Consider the following 23,710-nt stretch of genomic DNA (forward strand, 5'->3'; position numbering starts at 1 on the left):
CATCCAGGCACCGCAAACAAACTCATTATTAAATTTTTTTTAATGTTTATGTATTTTTGACAGAAAGAGAGAGAAAGAGAGAGAAGGAGAGAAAGGCAGAGCCCAAGGGGGGAAAGGGCAGAGAGCGAGGGAGGCACAGAATACGCAGCAGGCTCCAGGCTCCGAGCAGTCAGCACAGAGTTCAACATGGGGCTTGAACTCGTGAACGGTGAGATCATGACTTGAGCCGAAGTTGGATGCTTAACCGACTGAGCCACTCAGGTGCCCCCAAATTCATTTTTAATATTGGTAATTGGTCACTAGGAAATAGAGTCATACTTCAAATAGTAAAATTGCTACTTTAATGGTACTACATTAAGGCTTATTAACATAAATTTCTCTTACAGAATATCTTGAAACTCTGAAGAAACAAAGAAGAAAACAAATGTTATCTATACTCCTATTACTCAGGGAAAACCATTGTCTTCACCTTTGTAGTTTTCTCTCTTTAAGATATAGAAACACAAAATGTGTGTATTTCTATTTAACATTTAACAGGATAAAATTTTACTGGATATATATTTTACCTGGCTTAACAATAATACTTTGCACATTCCCCCATATACCTAAACATTCTTTTTTATTATTATTTTTCATTGTTGTCATATTATTTCATCATGTAGTAGAATCATATTTACTTAACTAAATCTTTAATTCTGGACCATTAAGTGGTTTCTAATTTATCATTATTAAAAATAGCTCTTTGATAAACATTTTGTGGTTATACCTTGAACACCAGAGATTATTCCTTTAAAGTCTTCTCTCTTCCCCCCCAAAACGGTCACATCAAAAGAAACATGGAATCTTTTTAGGGTTTTTGATAAGTGTTTTAAAAACTGCATTCCAAAGGTTAAACTATACCAATGTGTATGATCATCAGCAATCTTTCCAATCATATATATTCCAACATTTTCTCTAGAATTTTATTAGCATAGATTTTCATGTGTTAAAATCTAGTCAAATTTATGAAAACTGAGAGCAAGCTTAGAAAGATCATTTCTATATTAGAATTATAAAAATGTTGAATCAGTTCAATACTGACTATTGGATCCAGCATTTCAATGGCATTCTATCATTTTCAAAGTAGTTGTCATTTTATTGAGTCCCTATATTTATGTGAAATAAACAGGTGAACTGTTATTCCTTTTTCCAGAGGAGGGAATTGAAATTGTGTTGCAAACGCCAAATAAAACACAGATAATTGGTAGGTACCTTCAGCACGCATTAACATAATTATCCAAGGTGAATATAGCCTGCAAATTCAACATTTTAAAAATTACGTAAAAGCTTGAACACGGGAGCAAATCGAGTATATATATCAGCTCAGGTCATGACCTCGCGGTCCTTGAGTTCAAGCCCCAAGTTGGGGTCTGTGTTGACAGCTCGGAGCCTGGAGCCCGCTTCAGATTCTGTGTCTCCCTCTCTCTCTGCCCCTCCCCTGCTCATGCTCTGTCTCTCTCCGTCTCAAAAATAAATAAATAAATAAATAAATAAATACATACATACATATTAAAAATTAAAAAAAATGCTATAGAAATAAACATATTATGTAGAAATGCTGCTCTATGTCAATACTGGACCTTTAATGACATAGAGTTCCCATTTATAACAATCATCATTCAAAGTTAATACATCCTGGGGGTTCACTTTGAGGCAGGGACTCTTCTAAGTTCGTTTCCATGTATTAACTAATTTAATTTCTACCCAATTGTAAGTAAGTTTCTGACTAGTGCTAACTAAAACAGCTGGACAACTGGTGACGGTGCAGGGCGGAGGCGAAACAGTCAATACTTGTCCTGTGCTTTGGCCTTTAGCTACACTTTCCGCCAACACATTTCATAACACATAAATCACAAGACATTGTTTTCTTTTCTTTTCTTTTTTAACTTTTTTTTAACTTAACTTTTTTTTTTTTTTTTTTTTTTTTTGAGACAGAGAGAGACAGAGCATGAACGGGGGAGGGGCAGAGAGAGAGGGAGACACAGAATCGGAAGCAGGCTCCAGGCTCTGAGCCATCAGCCCAGAGCCCGACGCGGGGCTCGAACTCACCAACCGTGAGATTGTGACCTGAGCTGAAGTCTGACGATTAACCGACTGAGCCACCCAGGCGCCCCAAGACATTGTTTTCTAAGGTGACTCAAGAGTGCTTTGTTATTATTAACGATAGGATATTAGAGTTTGAAAGCCATTTGTTTTATTTTGCAGCTGTGGGAACTGAAGGACACTGAAATTAAGGAACCTCTATTTTTTTTTTATCACTATAGGCAGTATCTGGAACCCACATTTCTTTTCAATATGGCATTCTAGTGATAACAGTTTAGAGATATCAGAATGGCATTCAGAGAAGCCTTCAGAGAAGAACATGATGAAATACATTGCAGCTTTCGGAGAAGCATATTGTGGAACGCATTCATCAAACAATTTTGAAGCTAACAGAATTTTTCTTGACTCGAGTATCTCGTAGAGATTAACATAGCGCCTTGTTTCTACTTTATGGATTATTTTGTGTAAATGACTAAAATACAGAGCATCAGTTATGAGGGCCAATTATACTTTTATTGGAGAGAAGATGAGCTTTATTTATTTAAAAATTTTTTTTAATGTTTATTTTTGAGAGAGAGAGAGAGAGAGACAGAGCATGAACAGAGGAGGGGCAGAGAGAGAGAGAGGGAGACACAGAATCAGAAGCAGGCTCCAGGCTCTGAGCTGTCAGCACGGGGCCTGAGAGAAGATGAGCTTTATAGATAGGCCCTTGCAAAATAACTCTAGATGTCTCCTAATTTCTCTATGTCTCTTTAGTATGAGGGTGATGAATAATAACAGAAAGGAAGAAAATAACAGAGTCAAAAATTTAAATGACTTACATTCCTCTCAAGTCAATTTGAATGTTCACTGCACATCTGCTCTACAGAAAAATAAATAGAGCCCTTTTGGAAGCACATATGAAAACAATTCAAAAAGTACAAACTGGGGGCGCGTGGGTGGCTTAGTCGGTTGAGCATCTGACTCCGGCTCAGGTCATGATCTCGCGCTCTGTGAGTTCGAGCCCACGTCGGGCTCTGTGCTGACAGCTCAGAGCCTGGAGCCTGCTTCGGATTCCGTGTCTCCCTCTCTCTCTCTACCCGTCCCCGGCTCACGCTCTGTCTCTCTCTGTCTTAAAAATAAATGTTAAAAAAAATTCCAAAAACCAAAAGTACAAACTGTGCTATAAAGCTAAGTTTTTACTGTAGATAAGTTTAAAAAATGTTCTAGTGTTCTGTTTTCTGATACTATGACATATATTAGTGCATTCTGAAGGAATGAACACTTCTTAGAAACCGTTTTGTTGATTCTACCTTTATTTTAACTTACACAAAATCAGCTTATAATGGCAGTGAATACAAAAGACAAAGAAACACTATTGCACTCAGAAAATACTTCATATGAAGCATTGCACATGGGAGAATTGATTAGGAAAGGTACAAATTTATAGTCAGATAAGACTTGACTATTCCACGTTTGAAGAATACAGACTTTTTCCCGATAGAAATTTCCCACATCACATATTGCACATTTTCCAACACTTTCATCTGCTTCGCAAATATCCGTTATGGTCTTTGCGTTTGTCTGTGTCTCTGTAAAATGCTACATGTAAGATTTTTAAGACAATGAAGTATGTACCATTGGAAAAGATGAGTTACGTAGAACTAAAAAAAAAAAAAAAACAAGAACAAAAACCAACAAACCATATAAATACATGGCTATCCCACTCTTTTGCCAGGAAGATGACAAAGTAACTTGGCAAACTTCTCTATAAAGAGAAAAATATTATGAAGCTTCGTTTCATAAGCATTTGTCCACTTAGAAATGTTCTCTGATTTTTTTTCAAAAAATGCATTTAGACTAAATGTCTGCACTACCGGTTAACATTTCTTATGTTGACATTTGGTTTTTAATACCACCAGTTAACATCTTCAAATAGTGCAAATATGAGGAGCACACTCAGTTTCGGCAGTCATCCAACAATAAATAATAACTCTAAGCCTAGTTATTTTACTATTTCTGAATTTTAAAATATAAAGTGCATCCATAAGGCTTAAAGTCATTCTCATTTTTGCGCATAATGAATGATCAGGCAACCTGTGCCTTTTTCAGCTCATGGCTGGATAACCTGGAATTTCTTTTCCTTTTTTTCCATAGTCTCATTTGGAAGAAGGTTTCCAAAATAATACGAAGGTTTTTTTTTTTTTCCCCCAAAGTCTTTATGGAAAATTTCTGGCCATAAAGCAGCATCCATCAACACAAATTTCCTCGAGTTCCAAGTCACCATAGTCAACAAGCAAATATGTTTCCTCATTATTTGAAGGGCTTACTACATATCCAGTATAAATTCTTTTCACATTCTGTGCTGATGACCCCTGTGCTATTCAGAAATGCACAGTTCTCAGATCCCGTAAGGTTGAACCTGGCAAACAATAAAGAAAGTCAGCATTATTTTCAGTTCATTATTTCCATTCAGTTACAGGAGAATGAACTTTGTGAGGGTGGTCTGTGATTTTTTTTTTTCGCTTGGTAGGACCTCATGAAGCATGTCAGCTGGTCAAACTGACCATAAACTAACTTGTAAAGACAGTAGATAGGGACTGGAAGGAAGACGATGTGGAGGGTAGAAACAGAGCAGAGAGTAAGAGTTCCATTCCTTCGGTTGGCATACCACCAGAGGAGTGATTCTTGGTTGTTTCTGAGTTAGGTTTATGGCCCCTAAAGCCCATCTGCATGTATAGTCCCATAGGACACATATGAAGAATTCCTTTTCTAGAGACTTAAATTTATTCTCCATATCAGTAATTATCATAAAACTATTTAGATAGCTAGAGATTTTTTCAATTCTGAGTTTTCAGATGAAAAGATTAACATTAAACATATAAAATGTCCTTTAAACTTTAAAATGTACATTAATTACAGGTAGTAAAATTAGGCAATATCTTTCATTCTGAGGCAAGTTTTCTCTTAGGTCCACAGAGGCTTCTAATTCGTGATTAGAAATATTGTTCTTTACCTCTGTGGTGATGAGAATTGGGAGAGGGTAAAAGGGAATTATTTTCTAAAAAAAAAAGAAAAAAGAAAAACTCCAGCTTATCAGGACAATATATATACGAGATTGGAAATGTTGGATTTTTTTTCTTTTTGTAGCATTGTAATTATTTCTGGAAAATTTCTGAGTCTGTTACCCACACTGAAATTTGCTGAGATAAACATACTAGAAGCATTTATTGTATGATTTCCAAGTAGATAAAAAGACAAAAGTGGCAATATTAAAACCGTTCTTTGAAGAATTTGAAAAAGTGTAAGCGTACAAAACAGACTGGTAAAGCTCTGCTCATAAAGGGCACAACCTTTGTATACAACAGTGATTTGAAAGGAAAATGGCTTCCCTGAGCTGCCATTCTGGGGAGGATGAAGAGACATCTTAAAACTTACCTGTTATTGAATACTTTGCCATCTGACCATTTCCATGTCCGGCCATCTTCATTTTTCAGCCCAATCCAATGTTCGGCTCTACCCACGTATCGTTTTAAAAAGTTCTTGAAGAAAGCACAAAGAAGGCATATGTTAAACAACCCCTCTGGTAAGTATGTAATAAATTCCATTTCTCAAAAGCTGTAATTCAAGGCACGATGGCTAAGCTGCTCACGTATTAGCTCTGTTTGGGACCAGCTCGTTTGAACTTTTGGCCATTGAAGCTAAATAATCGAATCAAATTTACAAGGTTAAACGGAACCCTGATTATGACCTCAGACTGATCTCATGCTTTTCTGTAACTAAATTTCCCTACAAGGGAGATAGGTACAATGTCTTCAAAGAAATCACAGATTTTCTCTATCGAAAAATAGCAAATATTTAGGAAATTGTTTTTGAATCTTACCATGTCCTCTTCAGAATCAACGAAGGCAAGAGTAGCCCTGTGTTCAGAGCAAAAGTTTTGTGCTGACTTCCAGTCCTTTGTTACAGTGGAAATAAAGTAGCATTTCCTCCGGTATGCAAGCCAATCATCTGAGCATGAAGAAACAGGGCTATTTGATGGCACTGGGTGTGCCATCACACCCAGTGAACATTGTCCTGGACAGTTGTATTGGCCAACTGTGAACAGGAAAATGGTTTGTTTTAGTAATAAAAGAAACTAGCTGACAATGACAAGGATGAGAGGCAAGAAGTGAATTCTGAGAAGAGCAAGAAGGCAGGTTCTCACTTTATCTAATTTCCTGTTGTGCCTAACTACCACTGTCAGGATGCAAGAAATAAGAGGGTGTCCCTTGGGCCATAATCTCCGAAAGTGGTACGAAAATAGAAAAATCCTGCCAGTAGTCTTTGGACTAAAAAGGGTAAAGGGCATTATAAATTCCAGTGCAGCCAACGAAACACTAAATTGGGAGATGGAGAGAATAATTTGTAGGGAAATAATTCAGAATACAGAAAGAACTATGGCTGGGGACGTTTCATAAAATTGTAAGATTTCATGTTTGTAAAAGGCAAATATGTCTTGGTATTGCTATGTTTTGAATACCATATCCCAATTAATTCTTTGGGAGCTTCTAGATATATATATATTTTTAATTATGCATAAGCACCCTTCTGTGGCCCTTGAGATAAAAAACAAAAGACTGGTCAATTCCTGATTAATCTATGGCTTAGATATTATTTTTTTCTATCAAAAATGAATGTGAAGCCCACATTTTCCCCCTAATTAAATGTCTATTTAGTTAGACTCTAAATCAGTCCCTTTCACTTCAGATTTAAAAATCTGCTCAAGTGTAATCTTCTCCCACAATAATTTTTAACTTCTTTTTTTTCCTTCCCTTCCCCCATCCCACAATAATTTTTAAGTCATAGACACCTTTAATACTTCTAAAGACGTTCTAGACAACTGAGAAAGCGTTGCATTGATTATCTAAAGAATATGGAATTATATTTGGGATGTTCAAAGAAATCAGCCATGTATAAAAAATGGGGGTGATTCTAAAAAAGAGAGAGAGAGAGACCATTTCTAGATTCCAAAGTATGAGAGTCCCCCCCTCTTTTTTTCCTTCATGTGAGACCATATCCTCCTCTGTGAGGGTTCTGGGGCTAGAGTTGGGCATGTTACACATTTCACTTTCTGTACAATGGCAGCTAACAATTCCTGACCCTCCCCTTGCCTAAAGGCTTTACTGTTAAGATTAAACCAAAGGCTTTTAGATTAAGTTCCATGCAAAAGCAAACAAATAAAACAAAAATGATGCTTTTAAAAAAAAATGGGGGTGATTCTAAATTAATCAGAATTTCAGATTAATTAGTGCCAGTAATCCCTGTTGATTTCAGCTGGACAGGAATGCTAACAGCAGAATGAATTCATGAAGTACAGACCCACCTGATAAAGCGATGAGAGCAATGATTAAACAAGTGATAAAGACCACATTCAATACAGCACATGGGATAGGAACTTGAAGGGACCCTTCATGCTGTGTTGCAAACTGAGGGCTGGCGGTGGTACCTGCAGGGAGAAAGTTCATGATGAATTCAGGTCAACTGTAGAAGAAAGGGACATTTGATATTCTCCTGAGGCATTTGCATTTCAATACCTCCTTATCTTCTTAGATGGAATTTATAAGTTAATTTCCCCCCAATTTTGAGTGACTTTGGACAGTTTATTTTTGGCTAGAAATGAACCGATCCAGGGATAATGATGAGATCATAAAATATCTGCCTAATATGTGCACTTAGTAGCTACAAAAATTCCAAGTTTATGATAATTTTATTGTTTGAATCACAAGAACATTTATTAAATATCTGATTACCCTAGGAGACATATAAAAAGGAGATCCTAAGCATAATCCCTTAACCTCTCTGTAGTTCCTGTTTAAGAAAGTTGACTTAAATGCAATAAATATGGATGATGAATAAAAAATATTGAATTGATATATAAATATCTACAACCACCATGACTGAAAATTAAAAAAAAAAAAGACTGGTGGTACTTTTTGGTGAAGTCAGTACATACGTGAAGCAATGGAAATTTTCATATATTACTGATGGGGGAGTAAAATGAAAAGATAATTTGGAAAACTGTTTTTCATACAATGAAATATATACCTATCCTCTGATTCAGAATTTCACTTGTACAAAACAAGAATGCTCATAGCAGCTTTATCCTTAACAGCCAAATCTTAGAAAGAATCCACATATCCATCAACAGGAATATGGATAAACAAGGTATGGCATATCTGAATTCTACTCAGCAGAAAACAAAACACAAAAACAAAAAAAAACCCCACAAAAACAAACAAACAAAAAAACCTCATCAATGCAATAAAATGTATTGGTCTCAAAAAATGTCGAGTGAAAAAAATGCAGCTACAACTATATACTATAGATTTCCATTTATATGACATTCAAGGCTATAAACTATAGATTTCTGTTTATATGACACTCAAGGATAGCTGAACGAAGTCAGACCAAGAAAGACAAACACCATATGATTTCACTTATAGGTGGAGTCTAAAAAACAAAGCAAGTGAAGGAACAAATAGAAAGCAGAATCGGACCCATAAATACAGAGAACCAAATGAAGATTGCCAGAGGGGAGGAGAATGGGGGTAAGGGCAAAATGGGTGAAGGAGAGTGGGAGATACAGGCTTCCAGCGATGGAATGGATAATTCACAGGAATGAAAGGCACAGCATAGGAAATATAATCCGTGGTAGTGTAAGAAAGAGCATGGTGTGACAGAGAGTCCTACATTATGGTGAGCATAGCAGAACATAAAGGGGTGTGGAATTACTATGTTGTACACCTGAAAATAATGTAACATTATGTGTTACCTATACTCAAAAAAAAAAAAGTTGAATTAAACTATGGTAACAGAAATCAGAAAAGTAATTGCTTTTATGTGTGTAGGAAAAGTAATTTGGCTGGAAAGAAACACAGGGGAACTTTCTAGGGTGAAATTTCAAATCTTGATTGGAGTTGTTATGGAACTCATTAAATGGCATACTTTTGATTTGTGCATCTGTGGCATGTAAATTATGCCTCAATTAAAATGATATTTGAGGGGCGCCTGGGTGGCGCAGTCGGTTAAGCATCCGACTTCAGCCAGGTCACGATCTCGCGGTCTGTGAGTTCGAGCCCCGCGTCAGGCTCTGGGCTGATGGCTCAGAGCCTGGAGCCTGTTTCCGATTCTGTGTCTCCCTCTCTCTCTGCCCCTCCCTCGTTCATGCTCTGTCTCTCTCTGTCCCAAAAAAAATAAATAAAAAAAAAACGTTGAAAAAAAAAATAAAATGATATTTGAGTGAAGAGCAAAATATTTGAATTTTTCAAGAGAAGTTAGTAGAGGAAACATAACAATATTATACAGCAAATGTTAGGTAGAAGTTGATTTTTTTCATGTACCTTCTGTATAAGGCTGAAACGAAGCAAAAATTTGATTTGATTTCACCAATAAGAAATAATTTTGTGGAATATAAACATGATGTGAATGATGATTCTTAGTTTAAAAAAAACTATAAGAATATCTGCTTTAGAATATAAATAAGTAATCAAGAACGGAGAGAAGAAGATTTTGTGACCAGTGATTGAATTTGATTTTTGCTAGGATGACCCCTCAGGGTTTCTAAAATTTGGCCTCACAAGAGATACGTAGCTCCCTATTAGGTTCTCAAAAACTGAAACGTAAAATGGCCACTTGAATGATACTAGAAATTACCATACAAAATAGCATCGAATGCAAACATATCATGTTTTTCTGTATGCTATGATTTCCATAATTAAAAGCATACTAAAAGAGGACATATCTTGAGATTCTTGTATTTCTTTTCCTAAAAAACATTTCTCCGAAGTGAAACTGAGCACAGAGGTGTGTTTTCTTTCATTGTTCACTGGTTATCAACATCAGCTTTTGCTTCTGGGGATTGTTCTTTCCCAGCATAGGTCTGCATTGGGGTTTTGCAAGAGAAGCTTTTACTTCACTCTTCTCTAGCTCTATTTCTCTCAGCTTCTCAAAGCAAATCTTCCTTTTTTTTTTTTTTTTAACCAGCATACAACTATCACCGGAAGCAGCCCTTGGTAGATAGGGTAGCAAGTTCAGAACTGTCTGTCTAGTTTCACTTCTCCCCATGTGAGAGTCAATCATGCTGTTTAGACTCAATGCAGCAAGAGCTGTGGTTCCTCAGCAAACACTAACTCATCCGCGTAGCTCCCGGACTCAGAGCCAGCCTCGCTCAGTCTATTGGCTTATCCACAGGCAAACGGTGGAGGTGATTCTTAGACTGTATGTTTCTCCATTAGTGAGGGCTATTGTTACTCACTGTTTGATTTATCACCTAGGCAACAAAACACTCCCCTTACAGGATACTTCCGCTCTGATTATGGGCCCTGTTCATTAATGAAGAAATTGAAGCTAAATGCACAATTAAATACCAAGTCATCCAAAGGTGATGCCCAATGATGGCTTATAGTAATAAAGCAACTACAAGGGCAGCATAAACTAAACACTCAATAGAAAATTGGAGAACTTGGGAAAAGTGGCAGATTCCTGAATTAGGTCCTTCGTTGTTCAACTATGATCTCTACTTACTGGGTGATTTTATTATTATATACGTTATTTCTTTTCAGCAGCTCAACTGGGCCATAACATTATGGTTACCTAGCTACCAGGAATCTTTGCGGCTTGCACTTCTTATGCACACTCGATTGCTTGTACTTAGTAAAAGATGGGTTCATCAAAAGCGATTGGTGTCTTCCTAACATAAACCAGTCTAGCAGACACAGGCTCAGAAAACAATCCCACTCTCCAGACCGTTCAGCTCTGCTGTTCATGTTATAACGCACCCCTTTATTACCAGGTAACTTTGCTTGAAAGTAAGTTTGGGGGGCACCTCATTAATTGGAGAGGAAGAAGGCTAAATTAAAAAAAAAAACAAACAAGCCTCACAGAAACACATTATAAGAAAAAAAAAAGGTAACATTCTGGTAACAGGAAAGAGAAGAAAAGTCTGTGGACAGAATAGGCAAAGAGGAGGGGAAAAAGTAAATAGCTAAGATAATCACATTTTGATGTATTTAGATGAAAAACAGAAGAAAGGAAGAACCATGTGTGACTCATGTCGAATCTGAAGCCAGTGATTAGAGGGTGAAGCAGAATGATGAAATAGAGGAAGAGTTCTATGAAGGGTGCAGAAGCAGAAGATTGCCCTTTCAAGAACTTTTCGTGACCTTCTCCTAAGAAACTACCACCGGGCCCGGTAAATGCGTCCGTCTATCCTCTCAAAGTTTGGAAACCTTCATTGCCAGCAACTGGAGGGTGCTGTCACGAGAATACAACGAAGCAAACAGCAAGCCTACAAAGACACAGGTGAAGACAACGGAGGATGTAATTGTTCATGTGGAAGGCCAAGAAAAGTTTTGTAAAGAGAGGCTGTGCTTCCTGAAGTGTCTACAGATGGATACGGAAAAAGGATGGGGAAGGCACTGGGCCAGTGAGCTTTCCAGGTGAATCTGAAGAACTGATAAGGCGTACATTGAAACAAAGGAACAGACCTTTGAAGGCCTTCTGCAATCCAACGTTGTGGTCTCCTCTCATGTTTCAGGTAGATAGAGAAATAATTACTTGTTCCCGTATTGTCCTTTTCCTGGACTGAAGCAAAATGTAACCAAGTTTCTCTAAAGACAAAGGCTCATTTTTTAAAGTACTGTAATATATAAGCTAGCTAGGCAGATGATAGATGATCGGTAGATAGACAGATAGATGTATGTGTGTGTGAGGGACAGAGAGGGAAAAGAAGTTTTGTTACAAGGATATAACAAATAAGGTCTGACTTACTTTGTGGTCCTCTCTCCGGATGCAAGGAGCTGTTCTCTGTTATGGAACAATCTTCAGAATTCATCTTTGCTCTGGTCAAGATTCCCTGGCTAATCCCAGGCCAAGCCAACTACAGCAAAAGTCTTCGCTAGACCTCTTGTCCTGTCTCTGAGTCTGTGAGGTATCTCAGCGTTTATATTCAGTTGTATTGTCTCCACCCCCTTCCTCTTGCCACCTATAAACCACTCGACTACATCACTTCTCTTTAATTTATGCTCCAGCGGCCCAGACAATTCACACCGTGTTGTGGTGGTGAGCTGCGGGTTTTCCCTGCTGTCTGAAATGTGCTTTCTCACAACTATAGGTGTAGCATGAAGCGACAAGCGGGATTTTTCCGGCATCTGAGACATCCTTCTTTAAGTTTGTAAAAAACACAGATAGTTTAGGAGACGGTGTATTTAAGTAAAGAGCGAACGGTTAAGGCTTCTTATCTTTGAGGTGGAAATAATTTGGAAAGTAATATTTCCCCTAGATTCGGATTCATTTAGTTAATGAACAACTAATATTTATTGAACATGCACTCTGACCCTGACACTGATTGGGGCTAGAGGGGTCATTGTTAAGTAAGAATTTTAAGATCTCTCTCCTCATGAATCTCTCTCCACTCTGGAAGAATTTTACTTAGGAAGCTACAAATCGGCTGTCAGAAGGGTATCATTCACGTCTTCCCTAGGGACTAGTTCTTCTACGTTACCATTTCGTACATGCTTGCTTTTAATTCAAGAAATAGAAACCTTGTGGTCTGGAACTTCCGATAGTCTAAAATTGTTTGTCTTAAATTACCTGTTTCATTTATCTCCTGTTAATTTTTTGCCACATTTTACTGTCATCTAGATTGCCCTTATTCCCCCTAGTATCTTATTCTTCTCTAATTTTCTCCTCTTTTACATGATTATTTTTCATGTATTTCTGAGGTGTCAGACATCTGGAGTATGATTGTCATAAATTTTAGGTATTTTATTTTTGAGAAGGAGAGAGAAAGCACGAGTGAGGGAGGGGCAGAGAGAGAGAGAGAGGGAAAGAGAGAGAATCTCAAGGAGGCTCTGTGCTGTCATCATGGACCCCGTGGTCCCCGAGATTATGACCTGAGCTGAAATCAAGAGTCAGAGGCTTAACCGATTGAGCTGCCCAGGCTCCCCGAGGAGTATGATTATTATAAAAAATATATTGCCATGGCATCTAATACCATCGAAGCTATTAAGATCGACACAAAATGAAGCCAGAATGTCTGTGCGTGGTGACTTAAAGAGGGGATCAGAATATCACTCTTGTTACCCATCTTGCTGCCACAATTTTTGTCATTAGTACCTCTTCTTTAAAGACAATCTGGTTTCAAAAGAAAGGCTTCGTGAAAGTATTATGCTTAGATGGGTTGGCAATTCTCATCGACTGTGGCTAAGTTAGGCCATTGTATTTATTTGTTAACCTAAGACATTAAGAGTTACGCGTTGGTCTTAAGGGTTCTCTTTGCTTCCACTCTCGGTCCATTTCCTGGTGTGTTTTCCACACGACAGCAAGAAGCGTTGTTTAAAATTAAGTCCTATCACTTAGTTGAGATGTTCATCTCCTCCCCACTCCTACCCGCAAAGCCTTCTTATCAAAATCAGCGTAAAAATCCAAAGACCTTCTTATAGTTGAGAAGGTCTCTGATCTAGCCCTTGGCTACCTCTCCTGCCATTTTCCCTATTAGTCACTGTCCTCTCCAACTGTAACCTCTGCTATACCACAAAAATGTCAAGCATACTCCCACTTCAGAATTTGTGCATTTTCTCTGAAAGGTTCTTCTTCCATCTGCTTGCATGTGTCTCTCTTCCTTTAACTCATTTCATTTATTATTCAACTGTGATCTGCCCAGAAAGGTCTTCAATGTGCTTTCTATATGTACAATAGAACCTCACGCTCTATGCCGCCGTATACCTTTATCTTTCTTTATATCACGTGGTGACAGCTGACATTATATCATTGTTTATCATCTACTTTCCTTTCTAGACTAAGTAAGCTGCTTGGGGGCAATAACTTTTTCTGGCTTACCCCCTCTGTGGCTCTAACACCTGACATGACAACTGGAACCTAGTATGTGCTTAGTACACAGAGTTGTTGAGTGCATGAATAAATAAATATGAACTAATGAAAGAATATGTATAAAAGCCATAAAAGTTCCACGGGCGCCTGAGTGGCTCAGTCGATTGAGCGTCCGACGCCAGCTCAGGTCACGATCCCACGGTTTGTGAGTTCCAGCCCCATATCGGGCTCGCTTGAGCTCTCTTTCTCTCAAAAGTAGAATACACATTAAAGAAATGCAAAAGTTCCAGAATACAGAGTGCCACTCAGGGAGGTGTGGGGGGTTGTAGACCACCACTGGGTAGCAAGGACACCCTTGAATATTACAGATGAGGGATGGAGGAGGCAAGTTGGGTATTTAAGGGAAACATCTGCTGCATTCACTAATTTCTTTGTGTTAAAACAACTTAGATCCTCTGTTTATTCTCCTAAAGTTGGGAGACCTGGGTTAATGTCCACACCTTGGCACTGACTATACACATTGTATCATGAAGAATGTATGGGGTCGAGGCAGTATAGGGAAAGCAAGAGGGACTTAATTCCTGTGAAACTCCTGGTCTGGGCCAAGGGTTGAAAGTTTCCATACTCTTAGAGACAAATACCTACTTCTGGGAAAGCAAACAAATGAGAGATAACAGCTGTTAGGGAGTAATGGTAGTCTGGGCAAAATTAGAAATAACAATTTAAAACCTGCTTGCACAAGGATTTCTATTTTTCGGGAGCCCTGAAAGGAGGTGGACCATGGAGAAAGTCAGCCTGTGATTGTCTCATGTCCGTTGAAAAGTAAAGACCACAAGATAATGACGGTAGGACTGAAGGATGCTTCCGCACTCCCAGCGCCTCACTCTTTGGAAGAGTACCTCTGTCTTTAAGCCTTGCACGCTGCCCCTTCGGGGAGCAGCATTCCTCTTTCTTGTTGGCTCCCTTGTATGCAAGCTATCTCTGATAAACTCCTGCTGTCTTCTTTCTCTTGAGTTCAGTGTTCATATCTATGACGTTCTTACTCAAGAACCTGGTCTTGGGGCTCGGGTGACGGGATAATATAACAGTTATAAATCTACAACAGTATTTGAACCCTTCTAAGTCTGTGGGGTATGATGGGGGGGGAGAAAGCAAATATTCTTACACACACTAATAATCCTTGCCATGTGTGTTTCCCACCTACAAAGCGATTTCTAGCAGTTCGTTGGGCAACCACAGAAATCCTGGTCCACTTTTACCACTTACTAACGTGCCTTTTCCCCTCTGATGACTCCCACGTAAGTGTGAAAATCAATTTTCTTAGTGGAACGCCGTTTTTGAAATTTGAATATTCCAGAAAAGTTAGGTTGGTTAGCATTATTTTTAAAAAGTACAGATTTTACAGTCAAATAATCATCTCCCGCGATTTTCTCTCCTACTCCCTATAGGTCAGTTATGGTGACCTTCTTTGTGTTCCTTGAGAAGAGCTAAACTTATTTTGGTTTTATGGAGTGTGTTCTTGCCCTTGTTCTCTCAGATTTTCCATGGTTAACACTTTCTTCTTGTTTATGTTACCTCACATGTCACCTTCTCAGCAAGACCTTCCCCAACCCCTTGTAGAGTTTACCTTCCATTGGCCACAATATTACCTCACTCTCTTCTTTTATAAAATCTTTTCTCAGGGGTGCCTGGGTGGCTCAGTCAGTTATAAGACTTCAGTTCAGGTCATGATCTCACAGTTCATGAGTTTGAGAGCCCCACATCAGGCTCTGTGTTGACAGCTCGGAGTCTGGAGCCTGCTTGGGATTCTGTGTCTCTCTCTGTCTCTCTGTCCTTCCCCCACTCAAGCTCTGGCTCTCTCAAAAATAACTAAAAACAGTTAAAAAGAAGAAGAATGGTATAAAATATATGCTCATCTGAAATTTTGTAGTTCATTTATATATATATATACATATATATATATATAAAACGAATACACATATAAATGAATAAATAAATAATGTAAATGTATATATATCTAGTTTTGAAAATTCACTGTTATTATTCATTTCCCTTTTTAGAAAATAGCATCTTTAAGAGCAGGGGCATGGTTGACTTTTTCAACAATGAATCTCTAGTATAAAACGGCACCTAGAACATAGAAAGAGTTCAAAATACTTATTGGGCAGACGCACGACAGAATGTGTGCGAATATCGGCTCAAGCATTTGCTAACTGCACGGCTTTGGGAAAGTGCACAACTCCACTGAGCTTTGGCTTTGTTATCTGTAGATTTAAAGTACTAACATCCAACTTACACGGTTTGGCGAGGAAAGAAAATTATAAACTAAAAACATCAGTGTTCTCGTATGGGGTTTGGGATATATTAGGCATTGAATGATGTATGAAGGAATCACTTTGATAGAAGTCCTAAAAGGGGAGAGTTTTTCATTTGCGGCAAGAGACAAAGCTGAGAAGTCGCAGCATTCTTGCTGATGGGATGCAACGTGGCTCTTGTCTGTCTAGGATACAGACAGGAAGCTGCCTTCTCTTACTTCCATCTCAGAAAGCGCTCATAATATGGAGATGCTTGCCTGTGTGCTCGAGGTTTCTTGCTTCTTCAGCTGTAGTCAAGTGAATGGATGCTATATGTATATATTTAGATACGCTTACATTTATAAACACATGCATATATATATGTGACATCTACTATAGATGTTATATTTATGTAACGCATCTATAAATAGGCCATTGGACAGAGAAAAGAAATGATAACCAGAGATCTTATTTTCAGAAAATAAATATCTGGGGGCACCTGGGTGGCTCAGTTGGTTACAAATAAATAAATAACTGAACTTAAGAAGGAAGAAAAAGATTATCTGTAAACCTTATAACCATGATCAAGACCTGTGTTATTTCTTTTCTGGAGTCATTTCACCTCTGTCTTTATGGGAGCAGCCCAAGTATTCTGTTGAATTCAGCACTTAGTATATAGGTGACAGCAGACGGCCTCTGCAAACATGAAAAACAGTCAGATTACTGAGAACGGATGTCATCAGTGGGCCTTCTAGGTTATTTACTGGACCTCCTGCTAGGCAAGTCCTTTATAATAACCTGAACTTCACTACAAAATTAATATTGTCCCACTAATCCTCCTCTGCTTCCACAGTCCTTGTTTTTTGAGTGTAAGAAATCTCCCTTAGATTTGAGGAAGCAATCAACCTAAATGTATGCAAAAGAGTGAAAGAACAGTGAATAGGGTTTGCCCTGAAGGTCTGGTTGACACTTGTCCTGATGTAATTATTAAAAGTGTGCCATCTCAGGGTGCCTGGGTGGCACAGCTGGTTGAGTGTTCACTCTTTTTTTTTTTTTAATTTTTTTTTAACGTGTATTTATTTTGAGACAGAGAGAGACAGAACATGAACGGGGGAGGGTCAGAGAGAGAGGGAGACACAGAATCCGAAACAGGCTCCAGGCTCTGAGCTGTCAGCACAGAGCCCGACGCGGGGCTCGAACTCAAGGACCGTGAGATCATGACCTGAGCCGAAGTCGGACGCTTAACCGACAAAGCCACCCAGGTGCCCCGAGTGTTCACTCTTGATTGAAGCTCAGGTCATGACCTCATGGTTCATGGGATCGAGTCCCCCACCAGGCTCTGTGCTGCCAGTGCGAAGCCTTCTTGGGATTCTCTCTCTCCCTCTGTCTCTGCCCCTACTCTGCTCTCTCTCTCTCTATCTCTCTGTGTGTGTCTCAAAATAAATAAATAAACATTTAAAAAGGCATGCCATTTCACTTGCAAGAGGGTCTTGCTAGACATAATAGATTACATGCTCATATTGCTAATCAGTATTTGGTAAATCCAAGAAAGGCACCTCTGTATGTGGCATTGCAGGAAAGAAGACAAAGCAAAGTGTAGAGGGTCAGGATGAAGTGTGGGAGAGATTCTGGGGTCAGGTTTTTCAGTTACCCCTTACTCATCTAAATATGGAAGCCAGCTTCCTGTGTGGTCAGCCCCGAGGGATTCAACTCTCTAAAGCAAAGCATCGCATAGGAAACTAAAGCAACCAAACTAGCACAACTAAACGTTGTTCAACCTCCTCGTAAAATACACGTAACGGTGTATCCAAAGCTTTCAACTCGCTCAGAGATGCTGTATGTCTTATTTCATACATAACACGTCGAAGGCAGAGATGGTCGTTAATATTTCATAGACTGGGGCTTAGAGAAAGGAGTGCCTGGGCAAAGTTGGAAGAAGCCACTCAGGACACCAAGAGTCAGAGCAGCAGAGCCTCTGTCGTGTTTGACCTTATATGAAGAATCCGGGGCAAGGTCCCCAACAGGAAATGAAGTAATGTGAGCTAGATGCAAAGTGATGCAGAGAAGACAGGATATACAGTCCTTATCAGACAGCAGCTCAGCAGGATGCTTTTGGTAGCACATGGTCACAGAGACCGCAAACTTCCGACCTAAGACAATTTCCGGAGACAGAGTGTTCATCCTTTTTCTTCCTTGTCTTCTTCTTCTTCTTCTTCTTCTTTTTTTTTTTTGTCTGAAACATTTTTTTTTTCTTTCAATGGATGAATTAGGTTTCTGAATGGCTTTTAATCTTCTCAGGAATCAAAAACTTCAGTTTTTACTGTTTGGTCTCAAATTCGTATAAATTACGCTAATTGGTAACATTTATTTTTAAGTCACAGATGTGTGTGTGCCTTCTGATTGCTTACTCTACAGTCAACGCAGGTAACCGTGAGTAAGTGGGGGAATTTCCCGTTCTAAACACTTTCCAACCTTCTGCTCTTCTCTTTGAGTTTACTCTTTGAACTTTCTACCTCTCTTCTCTGGTGGAATAACTCCTAAAAGCCAGAAATGAGTTGGTTTGGAAAGTATGAGCTGTTGTGTTTCTTCATCCTGACTTGAGAGAGTGAAGGTAAAATACGGAGTTCACGTATACATAAACCTGGACTATGAAAAATCTGACACTTTTTGAAAGGAAAAGATGTAAAAGAACTATAACAAAGATGAGATCTAGTGCTTCACCATCCCTCCGGACTTTACAGAAATTAATCCCAGGCTTCTTACATGTAGCAAACATTTAGGGGGAATATTCTCAAAGACGATGGTGTGGAAACACCAAATGTAACGTGTAGAAATTTTAGGCAGCCCAGGGCCTGAGTCACTGAGTGATTTAAAATGTATCCATTTGCCTTTGAATCTTGATAGATGCATAAGGAATTTGAACAGAACTGCTTATCCTTCCTCCTATGGCTCTATTTGCACGTACTTATGTACTGAGAGAAGAGCCTCCAGGTAGAAGACGCTCAGGGATTATTACATTCTTCTGCCCAATCAATTTGAAGTTTAAATGCATTAAAATATTTCTGAGGCACTTGGATGACTCCGTCCATCGAGCATCCAACTCTTGATTTCTGCTCCAGGCAAGATCCCAGGGTTGTGGGATCGGGCCCTGTGTTGGGCTCTAGGCCGAACATGGATCCTGCTTAAGATTCTCTCTCCCTTTCTCTCCTACTCTCTCTTTTTCTGCTCCTCTCCTCCACTTGTGCTCTCTCTCTCTCTCTCTCTCTATATATATATATATAAAGTAATTTTTTTTTAAAGTTGAAATATTTGTGATGAATTGGATTGGTCTTTACTGAGGCAACATCTTAGGAAAGGAAAATGGAGCCCCTAAAAGGGAATTTGCCAAGGGTAGGAGAAGTCAAGGCAGATGCAAAAAATCATAATAGTGTATTACAAATAATTTAAGGCCAGCCTAGTTGACAATTTAAGTAAAATGGACACCTCCCAGACAAACACCTCTTCCAAACTTGGAGCAAGAAGATATTTTTACCTTGGCATACTTCTGTAACTATTAAATAAATTCAATCCATAACTAAATACATCCTTTTGGGAAATAAATAAATCATGAAAACAAAACCAACAAAAACTCCATGCCCAGATAATTTTGTGTTCCAATTTACCAAACACATATGAAAGAAAGAAGTTACAAATTCTTCCAAAGAAGATAAAAAGATCAAATCAGGAAAACACTAATCAAAACCTGGCCAGTCAATCTTACTCATGAAGAGAGATGAATAATTTTAAAAAATAAGCTTAGAAAACTGAACTCAAGATATGTAAAAAATAATATACCACAAGAATATTGGTTTTATCCCAGGAAAACAATGCTAGTTTTTCATTCAAAAATCAATCAACTGAATTTACCATATTAACAAATCAAAAGGAAAAAAACTAACTCAAAAAATAGAAAATCAAGTATTTGAAAAATTTAACCACGGGACGCCTGGGTGGCTCCAGTCAGTTAAGCGTCCGACTTTGGCTCAGGTCATGATCTTGCAGTTTGCGAGTTCAAGCCCCACATCAGGGTCTGTGCTGACAGCTCAGAGCCTGGAGCCTGCTTCAGATTCTCTCTCTCTCTCTCTCTCTCTCTCTCTCTCTCTCTCACTCACTCTCTCTGCCCCTTCCCCTGTTTACACTTTGTCTCTCTCTTAAAAATAAATAAACATTAAAAATATATTTAAAAAAGGAAATTTTAACCATACATTTGTGATTGATGCCTATAATATACTAAGAATTATATGAGCTTCCTTAATGTATAGATTAGAGAGGAATGATACTTATAAATCTCATACTAAAGGATAAATAATTGAGAAGCCCTCCTGTGAAATCAGAAATGAGACATGATACAGTAATGCAGTAATAATAAATAAATATATATAACAAACGTAAAAATTGAAGAGTCAAACATTTTTAATTAGTTTTCTAAAATGTTGAGATAGCTTTAGATTCAAATGCAGTTGTAAGCTTTAACCAATTCATACCAATAGCAACATTTTGAAAAACTATAATATAATATCACAACCAAGACACCAAACGTAGTTGGACACCAAATGTAGTTAAGATATAGCACAAATCCATTACCTTATGATTTTTTTGTTTGTTTTTGGTTGTACTTTTGGAGGCAAATGCATTTCCTTCCTGCCTCTCCCTTATTTCTATCTGCCCTTGCCCTTGTCCATACGCCCTGGCAACCATTAACCTATTCTTTATCTCTATGTTTTTGTCATTCTAAGAATGTGATAGGAATGAAATCATATGGTACGTAACATTTGGGGGCCGGCCTTTTTTTTTTTTTTTTTTTGCTCCGCATAATTCTCTGTGAATTGATCCAAGTAGTTGCAAGCATCAATAGTTTCTTCTTTATTGCTAAATAGTATTTCATGGTATGGATGTACCACAGACTAACCATTCACTCTTTGAAAGACAGTTGATGTGTTTTCAGTTTGGGGACTGTTAGGAATAAAATTGTTGCTATGAACATTTGTGTATACAGCCTTGTATGAAGTTAAGGTTTCATTACTCTGGAATAAATGTCCAGAAATGCAATTAATGGATGGTTTGGTAGTTGCGTGTTGGCTTATTAAGAAACTCTCCAACTCTTTTACCGTGGCTGCACCATTTTATGTTCCCATTAGCACTGCGTTTTACATTTCCATTAGCCATACTGATAGGTATGCGATGACATCTCATTGTGACTTTAATTTGTATTTCCCTAATGGCTAAGGATGTTGAACATCTTTTCAAGTGCTTAGTTGTCACCTGTATGTCTTCTGCAATGAAATGTCTGTGTCTTTTGCCCAAACTCATTAGATTGTTTGAAACGTGTTTACAAATAGAGTAAAACCTTGGATTGCGAGTAGCTTGCTCTGCGAGTGTTCTGCAAGATGAGCAAACATTTCTAATAAATTTTAACTTGATAAACAAGCCATATCTTGCAACGTGAGTAGCACGGGATGCCGAATGTCACGTGCTCACAACCGAGCCACTGATTCTTCTCTCTCTCTCTCTCTCTCTCTCTCTCTCTCTCTTCAGGATTGTGGGTGATCCTCTCCCAGGCTTGGATGCTCAGTCAGGCTATGGTGTGTGCCAGAAATCAGTGATATTTCAGAACGTTGGAAGGTGACCCCAACCGGAACTCGTGTATTTTTTGTCACTTCAAAGCACCTATGGACAGTCCTTTGCTTTTCCATACAAGACTAAGCTTAGGAATGTTTTGTTTCATTCGAGGTCAGGCTGCCTGCAGATATAGACCCTTTCCTCTGCTGCCTTATTGCCAGGTACATTAAATACAGTATATGACAAGAGTTTATTAATACTGTACTGGGGTCAACATCCGTATAAGTTCATACAATGGCCCCCATACAGAAAAAGGTTGAAAAGAAAGGCAGTAAGAAAAAGGATATGATTATGGTGGAGGTTAAAAAGGATATCAGCAAGAAGTATGAATGAGGTACGCAAGTGGCCGAAATGGCAAGATTTCATAAGGAGTCTACGTCTGCATCTTGTCTGCACATGAGGAGGAGAAAAAGGCAGAAGACACCCTCACTTCAACTGACATTAGGGAGATGTGTCAAATGTGGGAAACAGTGCAAAATTTTGTAGACAAGCACCGCCTGAATAAAGATGTAGCAGTGCAAGTGATGAATCAGTTTAACGACAATGCAGCGTCACAGTTCCGCAAAATCCTCAAAAGGAGGCAAAAGCAAGTGTCGTTGAATAGGTTCTTGTTAAAGTTGCATGACAAGAAAAAAATTCCCTTGAGCCAATAGATAGCAGTGATTCTATGAGTGATAATGAAAATTGTCCCACACGGTAACCCTCCTCCCTTGTCACGAAGGCTCACACCAGCCACCAAGGTTTTCAAAGGTAAGTGCAGTTAACTTGTTTATTTTTCTTTATATTTTGTATTTCCTTTATTATTTTGTATTCTATTCCAGTCTCACAATCATTTTTACATAAATATTTTTGGGTTGTGGAATGGATCATCTGAGTTTCTACTATTTCTTACGGGGAAATCTGCTTTGATATACAAGCGCTTCAGGTTACAAGCACGTTTCTGGAGCCAATTATGCTCACAAACCAGTTTTAACACCCTTACTTCCACTCTGCAGTTTGCCTTTTCATATTCTTCATGGAGTCTTTTACAGAGCAAAAGTTTTAATTGCCATTTTTATTGAATGTGTATTATTTTTCTGATTTCAGTTTCATTAATTTTTAAATTAAAAAAAAATTTTTTTTAGAAAGAGAGAGAAGAGTGCAAGTGGGGAGAGGGGAAGAATAAGACAGAGTAGAAGGAGAGAGAGAGAAAGAGAGAGAGAGAGAGAGAGAGAGAGAGAGAATCCCAAGCAGGCTCCATGCTCAATGTGGAGTCCTATGTGGAGCTTGATTCTACAACCCTGGGACCATGACCTGAGCTGAAAGAACGAGTCAAATGGTCAACTGAATGAGCCACCCAGGCACCCCTCAATGTCATTAAATTTTAATCTTACATTTATTATGTCCTTCCTTCTGTTTGCTGTGGGTTTATGTTGCTCTTCTTTTTCTATTTCTTGAGATAGAAGTTTAGGTCATTGATTTTACTCTCTCTGTTTTATAATAAAAGCACTTAGTGCTATAAATCCCCCTCTTACCACTGCCTTAGCTGCATCCCACAGAGACAGATAGATTGTATTTATTCAGTCCAATATCTTTTCCCATTTTCTTTTTCTATTTGATCCAGGGATGATTTGGAAATATGTTGTTTCATTTATAAGTACCTGGAGGTTTTCTTATCTTTCCATTATCAGCTTCTAGTTTGATTCCATTGAGGTAAGAGCAAATTCTGTACTGTTTCCATACTTTTCAATTTACTGAAGTTTGTTTACTTGCCCAGGATATAGTGTACCTTGATATATGTTTATCAGGCTTTTGAAAAGGAAGTATATTCTGGTCTTGTTAGGTTA

The 23,710-nt window shown here is 38.4% G+C and overlaps 1 protein-coding gene and 1 long non-coding RNA gene across 2 annotated transcripts; one reads left to right on the top strand and one right to left on the bottom strand.

Moving 5' to 3' along the window:
* Positions 1-3,271: 3,271 nt before the first annotated feature.
* Positions 3,272-12,037, bottom strand: CD69 (CD69 molecule). Its single transcript, XM_015061693.3, has 5 exons — positions 11,872-12,037; positions 7,427-7,549; positions 5,945-6,159; positions 5,500-5,603; positions 3,272-4,483 (listed from the first exon to the last, which is right to left on the bottom strand). Exons 1-5 carry the CDS (start codon positions 11,933-11,935, stop codon positions 4,375-4,377), a joined length of 615 nt encoding a protein of 204 aa, XP_014917179.1. The 5' UTR covers positions 11,936-12,037; the 3' UTR covers positions 3,272-4,374.
* A 1,036-nt stretch (positions 12,038-13,073) lies between these two features.
* On the top strand, positions 13,074-22,638 carry LOC128316348 (uncharacterized). The gene is made up of 2 exons (XR_008300103.1): positions 13,074-14,777; positions 21,801-22,638. It is a non-coding gene; the product is annotated as an uncharacterized LOC128316348 (long non-coding RNA).
* Positions 22,639-23,710: the final 1,072 nt, after the last annotated feature.

The sequence above is a fragment of the Acinonyx jubatus genome, chromosome B4, assembly GCF_027475565.1.
Source record: "Acinonyx jubatus isolate Ajub_Pintada_27869175 chromosome B4, VMU_Ajub_asm_v1.0, whole genome shotgun sequence".
Classification (NCBI taxonomy): Eukaryota; Metazoa; Chordata; class Mammalia; order Carnivora; family Felidae; genus Acinonyx; species Acinonyx jubatus.